Source organism: Arvicola amphibius, chromosome 7 (genome assembly GCF_903992535.2).
Source record: "Arvicola amphibius chromosome 7, mArvAmp1.2, whole genome shotgun sequence".
In the NCBI taxonomy this organism is placed as follows: Eukaryota; Metazoa; Chordata; class Mammalia; order Rodentia; family Cricetidae; genus Arvicola; species Arvicola amphibius.
Window position 1 is genome coordinate 42,794,227 of NC_052053.1, and position 17,422 is coordinate 42,811,648.

General features: G+C 49.9%; 2 protein-coding genes across 2 annotated transcripts; one reads left to right on the forward strand and one right to left on the reverse strand.

Annotated features, from left to right (window-relative positions):
- Window positions 1-1,408: 1,408 nt before the first annotated feature.
- Ssna1 (SS nuclear autoantigen 1) lies at window positions 1,409-2,814 on the reverse strand. The gene is made up of 3 exons (XM_038337453.2): window positions 2,683-2,814; window positions 2,305-2,504; window positions 1,409-1,961 (listed from the first exon to the last, which is right to left on the reverse strand). The coding sequence occupies exons 1-3, from the start codon at window positions 2,732-2,734 to the stop codon at window positions 1,854-1,856; spliced, it is 360 nt and encodes a 119-aa protein (XP_038193381.1). The 5' UTR covers window positions 2,735-2,814; the 3' UTR covers window positions 1,409-1,853.
- A 67-nt stretch (window positions 2,815-2,881) lies between these two features.
- Anapc2 (anaphase promoting complex subunit 2) lies at window positions 2,882-15,866 on the forward strand. Its single transcript, XM_038337712.1, has 13 exons — window positions 2,882-3,048; window positions 3,279-3,901; window positions 4,318-4,450; window positions 5,211-5,385; window positions 6,558-6,677; window positions 7,853-7,970; window positions 8,815-8,996; window positions 9,605-9,746; window positions 9,998-10,073; window positions 10,155-10,358; window positions 14,773-14,902; window positions 15,184-15,419; window positions 15,499-15,866. Exons 1-13 carry the CDS (start codon window positions 2,902-2,904, stop codon window positions 15,709-15,711), a joined length of 2,499 nt encoding a protein of 832 aa, XP_038193640.1. The 5' UTR covers window positions 2,882-2,901; the 3' UTR covers window positions 15,712-15,866.
- Window positions 15,867-17,422: the final 1,556 nt, after the last annotated feature.

The window sequence follows — 17,422 nt, forward strand, 5'->3', positions numbered from 1 at the left end:
AGATGACAGGATTCACCAGGGGGCCAGGAGCCTAGGAATGTAGCTACTTGTGTACACCACAGGAATGGGGCTAAGTGGAACTTGGGAAACCTTTTCTTATGTTTGATTTGGATGCCTCCTCCTGCCCTGTGAGACTGTAACAAGGCTGTAGCAACAGAGAACTCCCAAGAGTTTAGGGAGATGCAGAGTTGTCTGCTTAGAAGCTGTGTTCTCAGAGGCCTAGGCAGCCGTGAAGATGCAGGGCTATCTACAGACATGGGCAAATGCCTTCCTGTCATCCAAGGGCAGATATAATGCTTGACTTGGCTCAGATGGAGTGTTAGGTATGTTCTACTCAGAGAAGAAGCCCAGTTTTATGGACACTTTTTGTTTTAAAAAAAGGGCCTCACACTGTACCCTGAGCTGGCCTACAGTTTACATGCAGCCTAGAACAACCTGGAACTTAAGGCCCCCTTCTTCCTCAGTGCTGGGATTATAGGTGTAGACTATCAAATCTTTCTTCTGGATCTTCTTGGTCAACAAATACTTCCAAACTTTCCCGAGAAGTTGTGGTAAAGAGCTGGGCCATAGGGCTCCTGGAAATAGGAATAAGCGACACCGTGGTTGAGAGCTGGGTCCTGGCAGCAGCAGCAATATACTGGGCCAAACAGAACTTTGAGGAATGGACAAGATGAAGAACCCTAGTCCATGCTGAGACCTAGAACCAAAACAGCTGGTATGGATGTTGGAAAGTGAGACTCCAGCCCTCTGATGCCCCCATATCCAAGGAGTCTGGGATGACTGGAAGCATTACCCCAGCCTGATTATTCATCCTTGGGGCGCCAATGGAGCAGAAAACTCCATCTCAAGCCCCCTCCTTCTGGGAGTTGCCTTGGTCTGGACTCCACCTCCAGAAAAGCCCGCCAAGCTCTGACCCTTCCACAGGGAGGGTCAGGACTACTCCCATAGGTTATTTAGGCTGCTGCCAAGAAAAGAAACACATGGTTTTTGGGTTTTGCATGGTCACACCCCCCATATATCTCTCTCTCCCCTCTCCCCCCTCCCTCCCTATGTTCCTGGCCCCCCCGGGAGTGCTGCATTTATTAAATGTGGGAATTTTTTTATTAAGTCTAATTTGGTCTAACTGGAATTATTTGCATAGGCGGAGAGGCTCGTCTTAAGAGCATTCCTAACAATATAGTGTTGCCAGCTGTCTCTGAGCCAGGTTCTGTACTGACCACCATGGTATAGCAAAGCCCCCACAGGAAAGTGGTTTGTGTGCTGGCCTCAGGGAAGGGACTAGCACCTTTATAAGGAGAGTTAGGGGTTAGGGCTGGCCTCAGTTCTGTGTTCTGAAGATAGGATAGTCAGGGAAAACTGCAGGCCTTCCTACCAACAGGATACATGGTAGCTGGCAGATGATGCCACAGACCTTTGCAAAACAACCTTTATTGATATGTCAGAGGCCATGGGGATAGACCCTAAGGTTTCAGTTCTGGAGCCAAGAATCTTTCCTCAGCATGCCTGGCCTGGGCCCCTAGTGGCTGAGGAGACAAAGTGAGGGGCTCCCACAGTACTTGGACTAGGACCAGGACCTTCCCGGCAGCCCAAGGAAATATAGGGGCTTCAGAGAGAGGCCCCTCATGGAGCTAACCAGGAGCTCAGGGTCCCCATGACACAGAGCTGGGAACTCCTTTTCCATTGGACTGTCCTAGGGCTTTTCTCGTCACCCAAGGCAGGTGGAGGTCGGAAGTTGTCCCTCTGGGCACCTGAGATCGTGGGAAGGCATCTGAGGCCACGAAGAACAGAGATGCTTTTAGGACAGGCATGTCGGGGACTGAGCAGCCATAGGCCACGGCTGAGACGGGCACTCGTCAGCTGTCCTTGCCTCCACTACTCTTCTGGTCTGAGGCTGTGGCTTTAGTCAGGTTCCCAGCTTCCCTTTTGAGGACACTCAGCAGAGTCTGGGAGCTCTCCAGGATCTGGGGCCAGGGAAATAAAAGAGTTGTTATTCCTCTTGTTATTTCTCTGGTAGGAAAATCCCACCGCCTCAGCCTCTCTCGCTGGAGTATGGGAAATCTCAATCTGGCCTGTGCTGAAACCAACCAGCAACAGAGGGATATATGTGTGTGTGTGTGTGTGTAGGGGGGTTAATCACCCACCCAAACCCTCCCTCCCTGAAAAAACAAGCTGTTCTGGCCCACACCATGTACTCTTTCCCATACACCGCTGCTCACTCCCTCGGATCCCACAGACGGCTCCACCGTCCGGCCCACAGCCTCCGAGCCTAGCGAGGCACTGACAGTGCACAGCTGAGAGCCCCACCTTGAGGTAGGCGGCCTCGGTCTCGGCGATGGTCCGGTCAAACTCGTTGCGAGAGGCGATCTTGCGAGCCAGGTTCTCGTTGACGCGGGCCAGCTTCTCCGTTAGCTGCCTCACCTCATTCTGCAGCCGCTGCTTCTCGTCCTCTTCCTGCTGGATCTGCCGGCACAGCTCCTCTCGCTTCTGACACAGCTCCTCGATGCCTAGAGGGGGCGGGAAGACAAGAGCCGTGGGCTGCGGGCTCGTGAGCTTCGGAGCCCGGTCGGCACGCCACGGGGCAGGGCCGCAGAGCGGGGCTCGTGAAGCGCGTCCGCGCGGCCTCCCGGGTGGGTCGGCCGGATCCCCGCCCGCAGCCCGCGGCCTCCCGCGCCCGCTGCTCACACTTGACCAGCTCGTTGTTGTAGTTCTGCAGCGCCGCGCCCTGTTGGGTCATGGTCGGCGCCGCGCCTGGAAGCCTCAACCGCCGCCCGGCACCGCCAATCCCGCGCCTGCGCACTGCCTCCGCGGCGCGCGGACCCGCGAACGTCACGGCGGCGCGCCAGTCCCGCGCCTGTGTCATCACTGTGCGCCGCGCTGGGCGGGTCTGTTTTGTGGACGCTGATGGAGGCCGAGGCTGTGGCGGTGACGGCGGCGGAGGCGGTGGCAATTGCCACCGCCGATGACTGCGACTCTAGGCCTGGACAGGAGCTCGTGGTTGCCTGGAATACCGTGAGCACTGGTCTGGTGCCGCCGGCCGCGCTGGGGCTGGTGAGGCCTGGGAAAGGTTGGCGGGCCTGTGGGGTCGCGACTCTGCATGATTTAGGGAGTTGGGTCCTCACAGCTCCGTGCGAGCATCCTGTGATGGGTTTGCCTCCTTCCTCAGCTATCTGATTGGTTTGCGTCCCCTTGCAGCTTTTGGCTGTTGAATTTTTTCATCCCCCTCCTTTTTTTACTTCCACCTTCCCACCCCCACCCCCTCACGGTTTTCCGTGCTCCAGGCATCTTCCCGGACCAGCGGTGGAGTTCCACCAAAGGAGGAAGAGCTCCGTTCAGCGGTGGAGGTTCTGAGGGGCCACGGTCTGCACTCTGTCCTGGAAGAGTGGTTCGTGGAGGTGCTGCAGAACGACCTGCAGGGCAACATTGCTCCGGAGTTCTGGAATGCCATCGCCCAGCGCGAAAACTCCGTCGATGAACCCCAATGCCTCCAGCTGCTCCTGGATGCCTTCGGTCTGCTGGAAAGCCGCTTGGATCCCTACCTGCACAGCCTAGAACTCCTAGAGAAATGGACTCGTCTGGGCTTGCTGATGGGCTCTGGAGCTCAGGGGCTTCGGGAAAAAGTTCACATCATGTTACGGGGAGTCCTGTTCTTTTCCACCCCCAGGGCATTCCAGGAGATGGTCCAGCGGCTCTATAGTCGTTTCCTGAGAGTCTATATGCAGAGCAAGAGAAAAGGAGAAGGGGGCACAGACCCTGAGCTTGAGGGTGAGCTAGACAGCCGGTATGCCCGCCGCAGGTACTACCGACTCCTGCAGAGCCCTCTGTGCGCAGGCTGCGGCAGTGACAAACAGCAGTGCTGGTGCCGACAGGCACTGGAGCAGTTCCACCAGCTCAGCCAGGTCCTGTGAGTACTGCCTCCTTGGCCATGCCTCCGTTTCTCTGGATGCCCATTTGTCCTGAATTCAGTAGACCTCTGTGTAGAGCTGGTAAACTGACTGGTGACACCGTCTTTCCGTCTGTACCTTAGCCAAGGATTGTTTTTATTTGTTATTTGAGACAGGGTTTCTCTGTGACAGTCCAGGCTGTCCTGGAACTCACTTTGTCTCAGAGATCTGCCTGTCTCTGCCTTCCAAGTGCTGGGATTAAAGGTGTGTGCCACCACTGCCCAGCATAGCCAGGGATTACTGTGTAACAAGTTTACCCTCGGTCCTGGACCTAGGTGTATGGGGTGTGTGCCCTGTGTATCCTTAAGGGAAGAGCCCTTGTAGGTAAGGGACAGATGTGTGTTGTGGGTTCTCCATGAGCAGGGATCTCCTCCAGGCATAGGCTAAGTCTGCTGGAGCGGGTCAGCGCTGAGGCCGTAACCACCACTCTGCATCAGGTGACCCGGGAAAGGATGGAAGACCGCTGCCGAGGGGAGTATGAGCGCTCCTTTCTGCGAGAGTTCCACAAGGTGAGACTCTTCTCCTGGGCCGTGTCCTGTCACGGCAGAAGCGGATTCCACAGGCATATTTAGCAGTAGGCAGGTTGACCAGGAGTAGTGACGGTTGAGGCTATCGTGGTGCTGGGTAGAGGCCAATCCTAGACAAATCTGGTAGGTACTAGACAGGTCCTGTGGCTAGAATAATAATCCTGGGCCAGAGGTGGCTGGCTCCAAGAGGTTTCCCCAGGCAAGTATGGCAAGATAGCCAGCCAGACCCTTCTCTTGCCACTGCCGTACAAAATGTGTGCTCGCTTAGCTTAACAGTTCCTCCTGGATTAACCTACAATCTAATACCTATACCCTAGCGTAGAGGTAGGGTGTCCCAGTGGAGGCCTCTGGTTGCCGATACTATTGGGGTATATGGCATGTAATTCTGCTATGGGCTTTACAGCATTGTGAAAAAGGTAGGTTCAGCCCCGTGAAGCTGTCCACCCTGTTTCTGCTTCACTCCCAACCTCCCATTTTTCAAATGTCTATCCCCTGTGGATGCATATTAGCCATGATGGGGCCTGGTCAGAGTGGGTGTCCCCACAGTGATGGCCTAGAGTGATGAGCTTGGAAACTCTTGGAGCGACCACATTGAGCCCTGGACAGTGGAGTGTAGGTTTGGTGCTTTTGGCTTCCAGACATGGTGGAGGCTCCTTTAGGATCCTGCCAAAAGTGTGTGGTTACTGGGGTCAGGCTGGCGCTTTTAATGTCATTACACCTCACACACGCTGGTCTTCCACAGTGGATCGAGAGAGTGGTTGGTTGGCTTGGCAAAGTTTTCCTTCAGGACAACCCCAGCAGGCCGTGTTCTCCAGAAGCTGGGAACACACTGCGTCGTTGGCGCTGCCACGTGCAGAGATTCTTCTACCGTATCTATGCTAGCCTGCGCATCGAGGAGCTTTTCAGCATCATCCGAGGTTGGTCCTGCCTCTGACCCTGCAGTGATTGCCTGTGCTTTTCCTTCAGCTGTTGGCAGGGTGGTGCACTGACCAGAGCTAGACCTCCTGTTGTGGCTCCGAGTCTAGAGCAGCACTTCTAGATATCCACTCCTGTTTCTTTCATTTTGGCTCCTGCTTGGGACTGGCCCCTATGTGTCAGTCTGTCATGTTGATCCAGTGTCAGCTTATACAAAGTGAGTAGGATAGGGCTGGGGGGATAGGGCTCATCAGTTAAGATGATTTGTTACTGTTACAGAAGAATCAGGTTCAGTTAACAGCATCAGGGGGTCTGAAACCTTCTTCTGCCCTTCACTGCTGCCAGGCACATGGAGCATACAGACAGATAATATTCCTTATCCTTACAAGCAGATGCTCATACATATAAAAATTTTAAGTAAAAAAAAAAAAAAAAAAAAAAAAGAGTTTGAAGGCAGTCCTTATTAATTGCAGGAGTCATTTGACAAAATTGTTTTTCTTTTCCCAAGAGACTGAAATTTAAATTTTACTGCTAGTACAGCATGGGACAGTTCAGTTGTCTACTTTTGTTTTTTAAAGACTTTTTATTATGTATACAGTATTCTGCCTGCAGGCCAGAAGAGAGCACCAGAATTCAATATATAGATGGTTGTGAACCACTGTGTGGTTTCTAGGAATTGAACTCAGGACCTCTGGGAGAGCAGCCAGTGCTCTTAACCTCTGAGGCCGTCTCTCCAGCCCCCAGCTGTCTTCTATTGTACACCACAGACGGGATGACTGTGTTGTGTGAGTTAAGGCAGCTGTGGGTGTCAGAGTCTTTGAGAGTCAGTGAGCAGTCAACTGTGCCTCTGGTCAGATGAAATAGTCATTTCTGGTCAGATTGGCCTCTAGTGAAGGTTACATAGAAAATTACAACATTTTATACCTGATGGGTGGCTCCTGTCTGAGTCCTTGCCAGATTGTGTATCTTGTTCTCCCCCCCCCCCTCTCTTTCTCTATCTATCTATCTTCACACACATACACACTTATACCGTACATATACTATATATACATATGTATCTGTATATATAAACCCTGTATTTGTAATACATATATTATATACTATATGTAATATCTCTTTTAGTGTTTATTATGCCTTTTTACTTACCTATTCAAGTGGCATGGTTCTCTTTCAGACTTCCCAGACTCTCGGCCAGCCATTGAGGACCTTAAATACTGCTTGGAGAGGACAGATCAGAGACAGCAACTGCTTGTGTCCCTCAAGGTGGCCTTAGAGACTCGACTCCTTCACCCAGGTACCATATGTAGCCACTGTGGACTAGCCATTCAAATAACTCTCAGGGCTCACATGAAGTTCTTTAGAAAGGAACAGGTTAAGAATGAAAGCAATTTTTTTATTTTTATTTTTTATTTTTTTATTTATTAATTTTGAGGCAGGGTTTCTTTGTAGCTTTGGAGCCTTCCTGGAACTCACTCTGTAGACCAGGCTGGCCTTGAACTCACAGAGATCTACTCGTCTCTGCCTCTCAAGTGCTGGGATTAAAGGCATGTATCACCACCACCCAGTTTAAGAAGCAGTTTTTGAAGTCTTTGGGAGAGTGAGTTAACCGTGAGCTTTATCCATCTTTGGAGGAAGTCAGAGCCTGTCTGACTTGATCTAAAGGTTGTAAGTGGTTTATGTATTATTTTTGTATTTCTGTGACCAAATGCATGGCAGAATCAACTTCAGGGCAGAAGGATTTCTTCTCTTGGTCTCAGAAGGTTACAGTCCATCATAATGGGAAAGGTATGATGGCATAGCCACAGACAGGAAACTCCAAGACTTCAGGAAGTAATGTTTCCACTAGTTCAACCCTGCCTACTAAAGGCCCTTTTTTGTTTTTGTTTTGTTCTTGTTTTTTTGAGACATGGTCTCTTTATTTGACCAGACTGCCTTGAACTCACAGAGATCTTCCTGTCTCTGCCTCCCAATTGCTGTGATCAAAGGCATGTGCCACCACACATGGTTTGGTAAAGGTTCTTGGACCTTTAAAATTGCACCACGAATTAGGAATCAAGCCTTCAAAATATGAGCCTAGCTTGGAGGTGGCAGCATATCCTTTAATCCCAGCACTCGGGAGGCAGAGGCAGGCAGACTACAGAGTGAGTTCCAGGACAGCCAGGGCTACTCAGAGAAACCCTGGGCTACTCAGAGAAACCCTGTCTCGAAAAACAAAAACCATGAGCCTGTTGGTGCCATTCTAGAGTCAAACCATAGCAGACTGCTCTTTGGAAAATTCTGGAGACTGTGATTATAAATCAGTTGAATGGGGTAGGGGCAAGAAGGTAGTCTGCAGTCTCCTTGGATAAGGGTCACATGGTGACCTTCAGATCACCCAGCCAGTGTGGTTAGTTGCATACTCAGGTTTTGGCATTTAGGAGGCTGCTGTCCAGGCTGCTTTATGATTTCTATCCCCTAACCCCCTTGTAGGTGTCAACACATGTGACATCATCACTCTGTACATTTCTGCCATCAAGGCGTTACGTGTGCTAGATCCTTCTATGGTCATCCTAGAGGTGGCTTGTGAGCCTATCCGTCGCTACTTGAGGTAAGTGCCACTAGCACTTGGGTCACTCCTGCTGAGCTCTGGTCCTGACATGCCATAGACATGGATTGGCTCAGGATAGGGGCCTCTTTTCTTTTACTAGTGTTAGGTAGTTGTCTTTTCTACCACACATTGTCGAGGTGTGGTGTGTGTGTCAGTGTCAGTGTCAGGGCCTACTTTCCTGATCCCAGCAGAGAGAGAAACTTGTGCGTGTGCGCGTGTATGTGTATCATGGTCTACTTCTCCGACCCTGGCATAGAGAGAAGCTTGTCTAGGACCTAGCCTTGTTGATCAAATCTGACAGATTAAAAAGGAGACTTGGGGCTGGGCGGTGGTGGCTCACACCTTCAATCCCAGCATTTGGGAGGCAGAGGCAGAGGCAGGGGGATCTCTGTGAGTTCATGACTGACCAGCCTGGTCTACAAGAGATAGTTCCAGGACTGGCTCCAAAGCAACATAGAAACCCTGCCTTGAAATACCAAAAAAAAAAAAAAAGGGGGGGTGGCTTGGTATCTCTGCTGGATTCCCTGGCAAAGCTGGCCAGAAAGCTCTCAGGCAGCAGAGTTTCTAGGTTTAGGGATTAGTGAACCAGGTACCAGATGAGAAGTGTTAGGTGCCTGCTCTGGCTTGGGTTTTCTCCTTCCTAGTCATTGAACTCATCTCAGTGTCTTAGCCCCTGCTTTTTTCAGAGTAGTGCTGCTTTAGTTTTTTGTTTTTTTCTATGAAGCCAGATGGGTTTGTCTTCAGTACATGCCAGTTAGCACTGGGCACACTAGGATGGGTTATACCAGGTGTCATGATGCCCTTGTACATTGTTGGTGACAGCAACATTCAATCCTCTGGTCAGGACACGAGAGGACACAGTACGGCAGATTGTGGCTGGGCTGACAGGGGACTCAGATGGGACTGGAGACTTGGCTGTTGAGCTATCTAAGACTGACCCAGCCAGCCTGGAGACCGGCCAGGACAGTGAGGATGATTCTGGCGAGCCCGAGGACTGGGTGCCTGACCCTGTAGATGCTGATCCAGGTCAGTTTACCTATTGGCCTCACCTTGGCCCTCTGCTAGTTTCTTTGGAGGTCTATTGGATTCTGTCATGTATGTTGCTACCCATGCCTGGCTGTATCAGAATCAGCATTGTCTCAAACTTGAGATTAGAGGTCAGGGCCTTGCTTACACCAGGTTGTTTGCTATCTTTTCCTTACTGTCTAGCCACTCCAGTTAACTATAGTTGGTGCCCTTGTGGGACATACATGAAAGAACAGATTTATGGGAAGTCTGTACCCCACTTCTGTCTGTGATTTGGTCCTCAAGTGTATTAAGGTGGCACCTCTGGCCGAGTCCCATCTCTTTATTGGCTACAGTCTGTTGGGTTTTCAAAGGCTGTGTATTCTTTGTCTTGCTTAGGTCTTAGCATGAACTCTACATCTTCAGCCTTTAAAAAGAAAACCCAAGGACCTTTATTGTATTTCTTATGGCTGATTGAGGATCCAGGAGGTGCATGTGAGATAGGAGGCACTGTGGATAGAACAGCTGCCCAGGACATTGAGAGCAAGCCCCTCCAGGCCGTGATCTCTGGGGTGTCACTGTCCTTGTCAAGGTTCCAGTGGTATGCCCCTCTCCCCAATGCTGTGCAGGGAAGTCGAGTTCCAAGCGACGCTCTTCAGACATCATTAGCCTCCTGGTCAGCATCTATGGCAGTAAGGACCTCTTTATCAATGAGTACCGCTCGCTACTTGCAGATCGCCTCCTCCACCAGTTCAGTTTCAGCCCTGAGAGGTAAGGCAAGGGGCTGGTTGACCTCCAGGGGGCGCTGAGGTCTAACGCCTTCATTCAGTGTTTGGAGGAAAATACTTAACTATTTACTGCCCTTATTGGCCAAGATGACCGAACTCTGGCCCTAGTACTTCCTGCCTTTCCCCCAGCCCAGGATGTCCTAGGCAGAGTGGTGTCCTGGGAAGCCTGTCTGCTTAGGGTACCAGTTGAAATGGAGGCACACTGCAGTCCCTCCCAGAAACTTGTCCTTCCAGGGAGATCCGTAATGTGGAGCTGTTGAAGCTGCGCTTTGGTGAAGCCCCCATGCATTTCTGTGAGGTCATGCTCAAGGTAAGTGTCCAAGACTCCCCAGCCAGTTGTTCCCCGCTCCCTCCATTCAGCTCAGGACATTGATGAGATGACCTTTCTTAGGACATGGCAGATTCCCGCCGCATCAATGCCAATATCCGTGAGGAGGATGAGAAGCGGCCTATAGATGAACAACCGCCATTTGGGGTCTATGCTGTCATATTGTCCAGTGAATTTTGGCCTCCCTTCAAAGATGAGAAGCTGGAGGTCCCTGAGGACATCAGGGCTGCCCTAGATGTTTACTGCAAGAAGTATGAGAAACTGAAGGTACAGCCAGTAGGCCTCTTGCTAGTGTGTGTGTGTGTGTGTGTGTGTGTGTGTGTGTCAGACCCTTGCAGTGGGTGTATAGCCAAGTTCAAGGATCCTTTCTCCTGAGCTTGTGGTCAGTTATGGCAGGGGAGGCAAGAGTCTGACACGCTCCATGGGTGACAGTGCCTTCTGTAGGCCATAGAATACAACTTAATGAATGCTCTGACCCAGAGATGCTGAGAGGTTGCAGGCATCCAGGTGGCAAGCACCCTAATTGAAGGCGCATATAGTACCCTGTAGGGGTCAGGCTAGGAGAAACTAGGTGGACGTGCAGACAAGTCTGGCTTGGGAACATCTGCAGCATCTTGTTTGTGATGGAGAAGTGCTGAGTCTAGGTGTGTTTCTGCCTGCAGTCAGAAGGAAGCCTGTTCTGCTTCAGGCTCAGGATCTGTGCTCTGGATGAGTCCCTCTGAGAACTTGAAAACCTGCTTCCTTCAGGGGGCAACAAAGTGGAACCAAGATGGAGGGCCCTGATTGGGGAAGTTATAGAAGAGGAATGTTTGTGCCAGTAGCTATGAGATGAGAGCCTTGCTGCCCTCAACCCTGTCTCAGTTTCTGGAAGAGTCTAGGAATAGTGTTTGTGACCTTTACTGACACCAGGTGAAAGTGTGGTTATTGGTCTACAGTGTGTCCTACTCCGCGGTGATGTATCTAGTTACAGTCTCTGAGTGCCCTGATGCTACCACTTCCTGGTTGAGTGGCCTGAGTGGCCAGTCCTGTGTACTCAATGTCCTCTCCCACCGTCCCTCTGACTACTTTGATAGTATGAGATACCTGTTGGTTTTGCTGGGTTTTCACCTTGGTTCCCAGACATGGCTTAGCCACATCTTGTTAGAGTAGCCGTACTCTAGTGTCCTTTCTCTCGTTTTTGCTGGGCACTGGGTGCTCTGGTAAACAGGGCTGTGCTAAGAGGTCAGGCCTAGGCCATGATTCCTTTGTCTTTCTCCACAGAGCTCCTAGAGGAGATCTTGCTGGGTCTGTGGATGGCTGACTGTGTGGCCCATGTTTTGTGACCATTTTGCAGGTCACGACTATCAACCAGTGCTGGGAAGCTAAACTGGCTCTAACCAGGGGAAGCCACTGATAACTGCCTCCTTTTCTATCCTTGAATTGGGTTTATTGATGTTTCTCCCTTAAGAGATGCAGAGGTCCCAGAGGGACTCAGAGCATCACTTGGCCACCAGAACAGCAGAATCAGTGTCCTGGGCACTACGTTAATGAAAAACTGCAAATTACAGGGTTTACCAGATTTGAAATGTGTTGATATTGGGTTGTACTCCCCCCAGAATGCTCTAGGACAAAAAAGTTGCTTCCTGCCTGTTGCAGTTTTCAGTAGCCCTGGCTTATCCAGGTAAATGTTTCCTTTGCTTTATTTTGTTTTTCAAGACAGTGTTTCTCTGTGTAACCCTAGCTTTCCTGGAACTCGCTCTGTAGACCACTCTGGCTTCGAACTCAGAGATATCAACGTGCCTCTGCCTCCTTTCTGCTGGGATTAAAGATGTGCGCCATCACTGCTATGCTGGTAAATAGCATCTTTATGTCCAGGTTTTCTCTATGTCTGCTTCTCTCTTAAGATGCTAGTTATATCAGATTAAGGACCCATTCGATTCCAGGACAATCTCATTTTAGGAGATTACATATTTAATGACTCCATTTCCAAATAAGGCCATATTTGGAGCTAAGATGCCAAGTGTCACTGGAGTTAGGTATTTACTTACTATCTCTTTGAAGATAGCACAGTTTGGCCAATGACAGTCTGTGTTTTCTAAAATTAACTGTCTTTTCATGAGCAAAGTACTTTTAACCAATACCAGTATCTCCAAAGTTAACCATTTCAGCCTCCACTCTTAAATCAATCTCTTCCAATCGAGTATGATGTTGCACACCTGTGATCCCAGCCTATGAGATCGCACTGCTTCCATGCCAGCCATCCCAGCCTTTCAGGGGAATGGCTATGCCCACGATGGACCTCTTCTTCACTCTCCTGGACTGTGAACTGCACAGAGGTCCCATGCTCTGACCCCTACTCTGTGCAGACCTCTGGGGTCTTGCTGGTATACAGTATGATTACAAATTTCTCATATCTTCTATATTAATCTACTGCTCTCTCTGATACAGTCTGACCTATCCCCTCTGCCTCTTAAGCTTTTCCAAGGCAATAATCTAGTCGACTCTTCTGCTTTCATGGCTTAATATGTTAAAATAGGAGCAGCCCTTGGGGTGCAAATCTTGGCTTGTCTTACTGTCATAGCGGCCATCGTTCCTTCACACACTCTGTGAATAACAGTATCTGCGCCAAGCAAATTACATCTTCCCCGACTCCTCCAGCACTCTCCATCTTTTTTCTTCAATATTCAACTACATCCTGACACCTCTTCCTAAAAAAGTCTTAGCCATGTGAAACAGGTTTCCTCTCCAGCTTGATGTCATGAGGTTGTCTTGTTTAAAGCACATTGATGAGACAAGTGTAGTTTAGAAGTAGACATTCCCAAAGGGAGCAAGGAGAAAGGTTATGAGCCCCAAAGCACATCTGAAGCCCAGCTAGAGAAATTGAGTTTGATAACAGCCCTCTGACTCAGTGCTCTGTCACGATGGCTTGGACACTGGAAACATCACAGGAATCTACCAAGGTTTTTGAGTTTTACACCAGCAGTAATGCTAACAGTTTGAATGAAAGTGACAGAGATAACACAAAAGTCCATACTGACATGTGGGCTTGTTTGGCAAGCCAAAAGGACAGGGGGCTGTTACCAAACTCTTAAACAATTTCTCAGCAGTAGGCTGGTCCTGAGCCATGTATGGTGCATGCCTGTCACCCCGCTCTTGGGAAGCAGACACGACAGCAGCACTACTGGTTGAGGCTAGCCTGTTCTACATAGCAAGTTTCAAGACAACTAGGGCATTATAGTAAGTTTCCGTCTAAAAAACAGGAGGCACAGGCTGGGCGGTTGTGGCGCACGTCCTTAATCCCAGCACTCGGTAGTCAGAGGCAGGCGGATCTCTGAGTTCGAGGCCAGCCTGGACTACAAGAGCTAGTTCCAGGACAGGCTCCAAAGCCACAGAGAAACCCTGTCTCGAAGGGGAGGGGGGTAGCTTCCTGGATAGCCCATGTGTTACTGGTTTCTACTGAGATGATCAGTTGGATCTACAAGTCACACAGACCAGCAAATGGCTAGCTACAATCTGGCCGTTTTCTGACAGCTGTTTTCCCTCTGGGTCTAGTATTGTGTTCCCTGTTTCCATCTGAGCCCTCATCAGAAGGTCCTCAGTACCCACATTTCTATGCCAGTGTTGTTCCCCGTGGTGTTTTCCATGGTGTGTGCATCCTCTAGGATGACAGCAGGCCTTCTTCCCAAACCATCACTAGCATCATCCTTTCCTTAGGTATTTTACCAGTTGTCTCCAACAAATCTAGGCTCCAGCGTCCATGCACTTCCTATGGTGTGATCCCAAAGCCACTTCAATACTCCAGCTATTTATTTATGTAATAGTATTCCTCCCTACAAGCAGAATTTTTTTTTCTGGAACTAGCTCTGTAGAACAGGCTAGCCTCAAACTCAGGCTAGTTTCTGCCTCCCAAGTGCTGGGATTAAAAGCATGCACCACCATCTCCTGGCAGAATATTCATTTTTTATGACTATTATAACAGAGTGTTAGGGACTGGGTAGTTTTAAACAACAGAAGTCTGTTCTAGTTCTGGAAAGTAGAGGTCCAGTGTGAGGGTGTTGGCAACACTGCTCCTGACACCTATAAGAAAGCACTCCTTGCTTTCCCAGCTTTTGGTATATACTCTATGCCTCATCTCTACTACCTTCTGTGCCTGTGTTTTAGCCTTGTCCCTCCCTCCCTCCTTCCCTCCCTCCCTCCCTCCCTCCCTTCCTCCCTCCCTCCCTCTCCCCCCCCCTCTCTGTTTTTTGTTTTGGTTTTTGAGGCATAGTTTCTCTGTAGCTTTGGAGCTTATCCTGGAACTCCCTCTCTAGACTTCAAATTGGCTGGCCTCGAACTCACAGAGATCCACCTCTCTCTGCTTCCAGAGTGCTGGGATTAAAGGCATGTGCCACCACCGCCTGGCTTAGTATCCCTTCTTAACTAATTACATCTGTATCAACTTTGTTTGCAAATAGCTCACATTCTGAGGTACTGAGGGATCAGATGTGAGAGGGACACAATTTACTAGCAGTACCCATTATTATATTGTGGTTGCTCAGGAGCTGGGCACTGTAACCAGGTCTCCCACGCTTGCTGCTGCCTGCCAGGGATGGCATTGGTACAGGCCACTGGTGCAAGAGCCATTCCTTGCCAGATAGTATGCCATAGGAGCCTGTGAACCTGGCTGGAACCCATTGAATTATTCTTACTGATTCCTACCCAGGCTATGCGGACCCTCAGTTGGAAGCACACCCTGGGCTTGGTGACAATGGATGTGGAGCTGGCTGACCGTACCCTGTCTGTTGCAGTGACCCCAGTGCAGGCAGTGGTCTTGCTGTATTTCCAGGACCAAGGTGAGTCCCTAGAACCCCATCTGGTCTGCCTGAGCACACTACCATGGGGCCACAAGGCACAACTTGTCTAATGAGCAGTGAGGTGATACACTGTCCCTGTGTCCCATCATTGTCCCCCGTCCTCCCGCTCCCAGGTGGGCAGGATTTCGGGGGTAGCAACCATTCCTTTTACCCATGAGTCAAGCTGGACAATACACATCCCTTTGGGGACCCAGCTGGTTAACTGAATTGGAGAAGGTAAAGCTCCAGTGTACCCTGCATTCCTGTGATTCTGCACACAGCCAGCTGGACCCTGGAGGAGCTGAGTAAGGTGGTAAAGATGCCTGTGGCACTGCTGCGGAGGCGCATGTCAGTGTGGCTGCAGCAGGGTGTGCTGCGGGAGGAGCCTCCAGGCACTTTCTCTGTTATTGAGGAGGAGCGGCCTCAGGACAGGGACAACATGGTGCTGATTGACAGCGATGATGAGAGCGACTCTGGCATGGCGTCCCAGGCTGACCAGAAGGAAGAGGAATTGCTGGTGCGTTGGCCACTTTCATAGTGGGCTGAGGGTGGGCCAAGTAGGTGACTGTCTGACCATCCCTGGCTTCTGTTCCTAGCTCTTCTGGACGTACATCCAAGCCATGTTGACCAACCTAGAAAGCCTCTCTCTGGAGCGAATCTATAGCATGCTCCGAATGTTTGTCATGACTGGCCCTGCTTTGGCTGAGATTGACCTGCAGGAACTCCAGGGCTACCTGCAGAAGAAGGTCCGTGACCAGCAGCTCATCTACTCTGCAGGTGTCTACCGCCTGCCTAAGAGTTGCAACTGATGTCCCTCTTCTGGGCTCTGACCCATAGCATTCATGCCTGTGTAGCCACTGGATAGACAGCTAGGGTACCTTCTTACCCCCCACGTGTCTGTGCCTACCCCCCATCCGTTCCCTGCCTAACACCCAAAGTACAAATTAAAGTAGATTGGTTCGTCTTTTCGTGTAGTTTTTTTGAACACATACACATACAGGCTTGTCCTCCATAGCCACTCTACATTAGCTCTGCAGGGCCTGTGTTCCTAGCAGCAGGTAAGGCAGTAGATTCCCTGAAGCTGTCTTCTATAGGCTGCCCAGGACCCATGCTTGTTTGGGTAAAAGTAAATAGGGTTAGCTGCCCAGACTCTCCTGAGTTAGACTTATAGCCACATCCTGCTTTTGTGGTCTTTAAAGGAATCTTGGATCTTCACTTTGTAGAACTTTAAGACAATTCTGAAGCCATTTCTGACAACTCTCAGTACTTCACCTCCTCCCCTGGGAACCAAGGACATAACAGCTATGCATGCACGTACTGAGAAGTTGGGAACTTTCCATCTCCCTGAATAGGGGCAAGATAACCCTTAGGTTTTGACTCGGTTACTGATGTTTGTTTTTTTAATGATTTATTTATCTTTTTTTATTATGTATACAGTGTTTTGCCTGCATGTATGCCAGCATGGTACTAGATCTTATAGATGATTGTGAGCCACCATGTGATTGCTGGGAATTGAACTCAGGACCTCTAGAAAAACAGCCAGTGCTCTTAACCTCTGAGCCATCTCTCCAGCCCTGATTTATTTATTTTATGTGCATTGGTGTGAAGGTGTCAGATCCCCTGGAACTGGATTTTCAGACAGTTGTGAGCTGCCATGTGGGTGCTGGGAATTGAACCCTGGTCCTCTGGAAGAGCAGTCAGTGCTCTTAACCACTGAGCCATTTCTCCAGCCCTAATGTTTTGACTTAGTACCTGGGAAGGGGCAAAGTGACCCTCAGAAGTTTCCTTTTACCTCATCTTATCTGGCAACCACTCTTCAGCCAATTATTGGTAATATCCTTTTTGAATAGGCCAATCATAATAGTTAAAGAACAGTCCCCAGACACCCCTTCCTTCTGTGGTTTTTCCCTTTAAAAATAGCCTGCACCAGACATTCAGGGTCCTCTAGCCTCCCGACTGCTGGAAGACCCTGTCATGACAGAATTAATAAAATCCTCATGCTTTTACATCAGCTGTGATATGAGAGATGGTCTCTTGGGGCGACTCCTCCTCCTCGGTGATTGGACGCTAGGGTCCAACAACTTCTGTGTAGCCTATGTGGAGTTAATGCCAGGCTTTGTGTTGTTAGGACATTTGCACCCACCAGGTCTTCCAAAGTGAGGCAACCTGAGTCAGATACACTCCTTGTGTCCAGCAGACAATAGCCACTTAAGGACATAATCTAGTGGCCAGAGGATGAGATCTTTGGCCCCCTTTCTTGCACCAGATATTACATATTACATGTATGTATTCAGATTCTTTGATGTCCTCAAGATTTGCAGTCAGAATTTATGGACAAGGGCAGGGGTGAGAGGAGAACCAGGAACCAATTTAATCTTTTCCTTCAAGTTAGGGCTCAGCCACCCTGAAAAGCAGACTGTGTCCCAGATGCCAGCTGAGGACAGGCTAGGCCCTGGTAGGGCATAGTGTGGACTCCTGCTTCCCTGTCCCAGAACAGCTGTTTGCTGGCAGGAAATACCC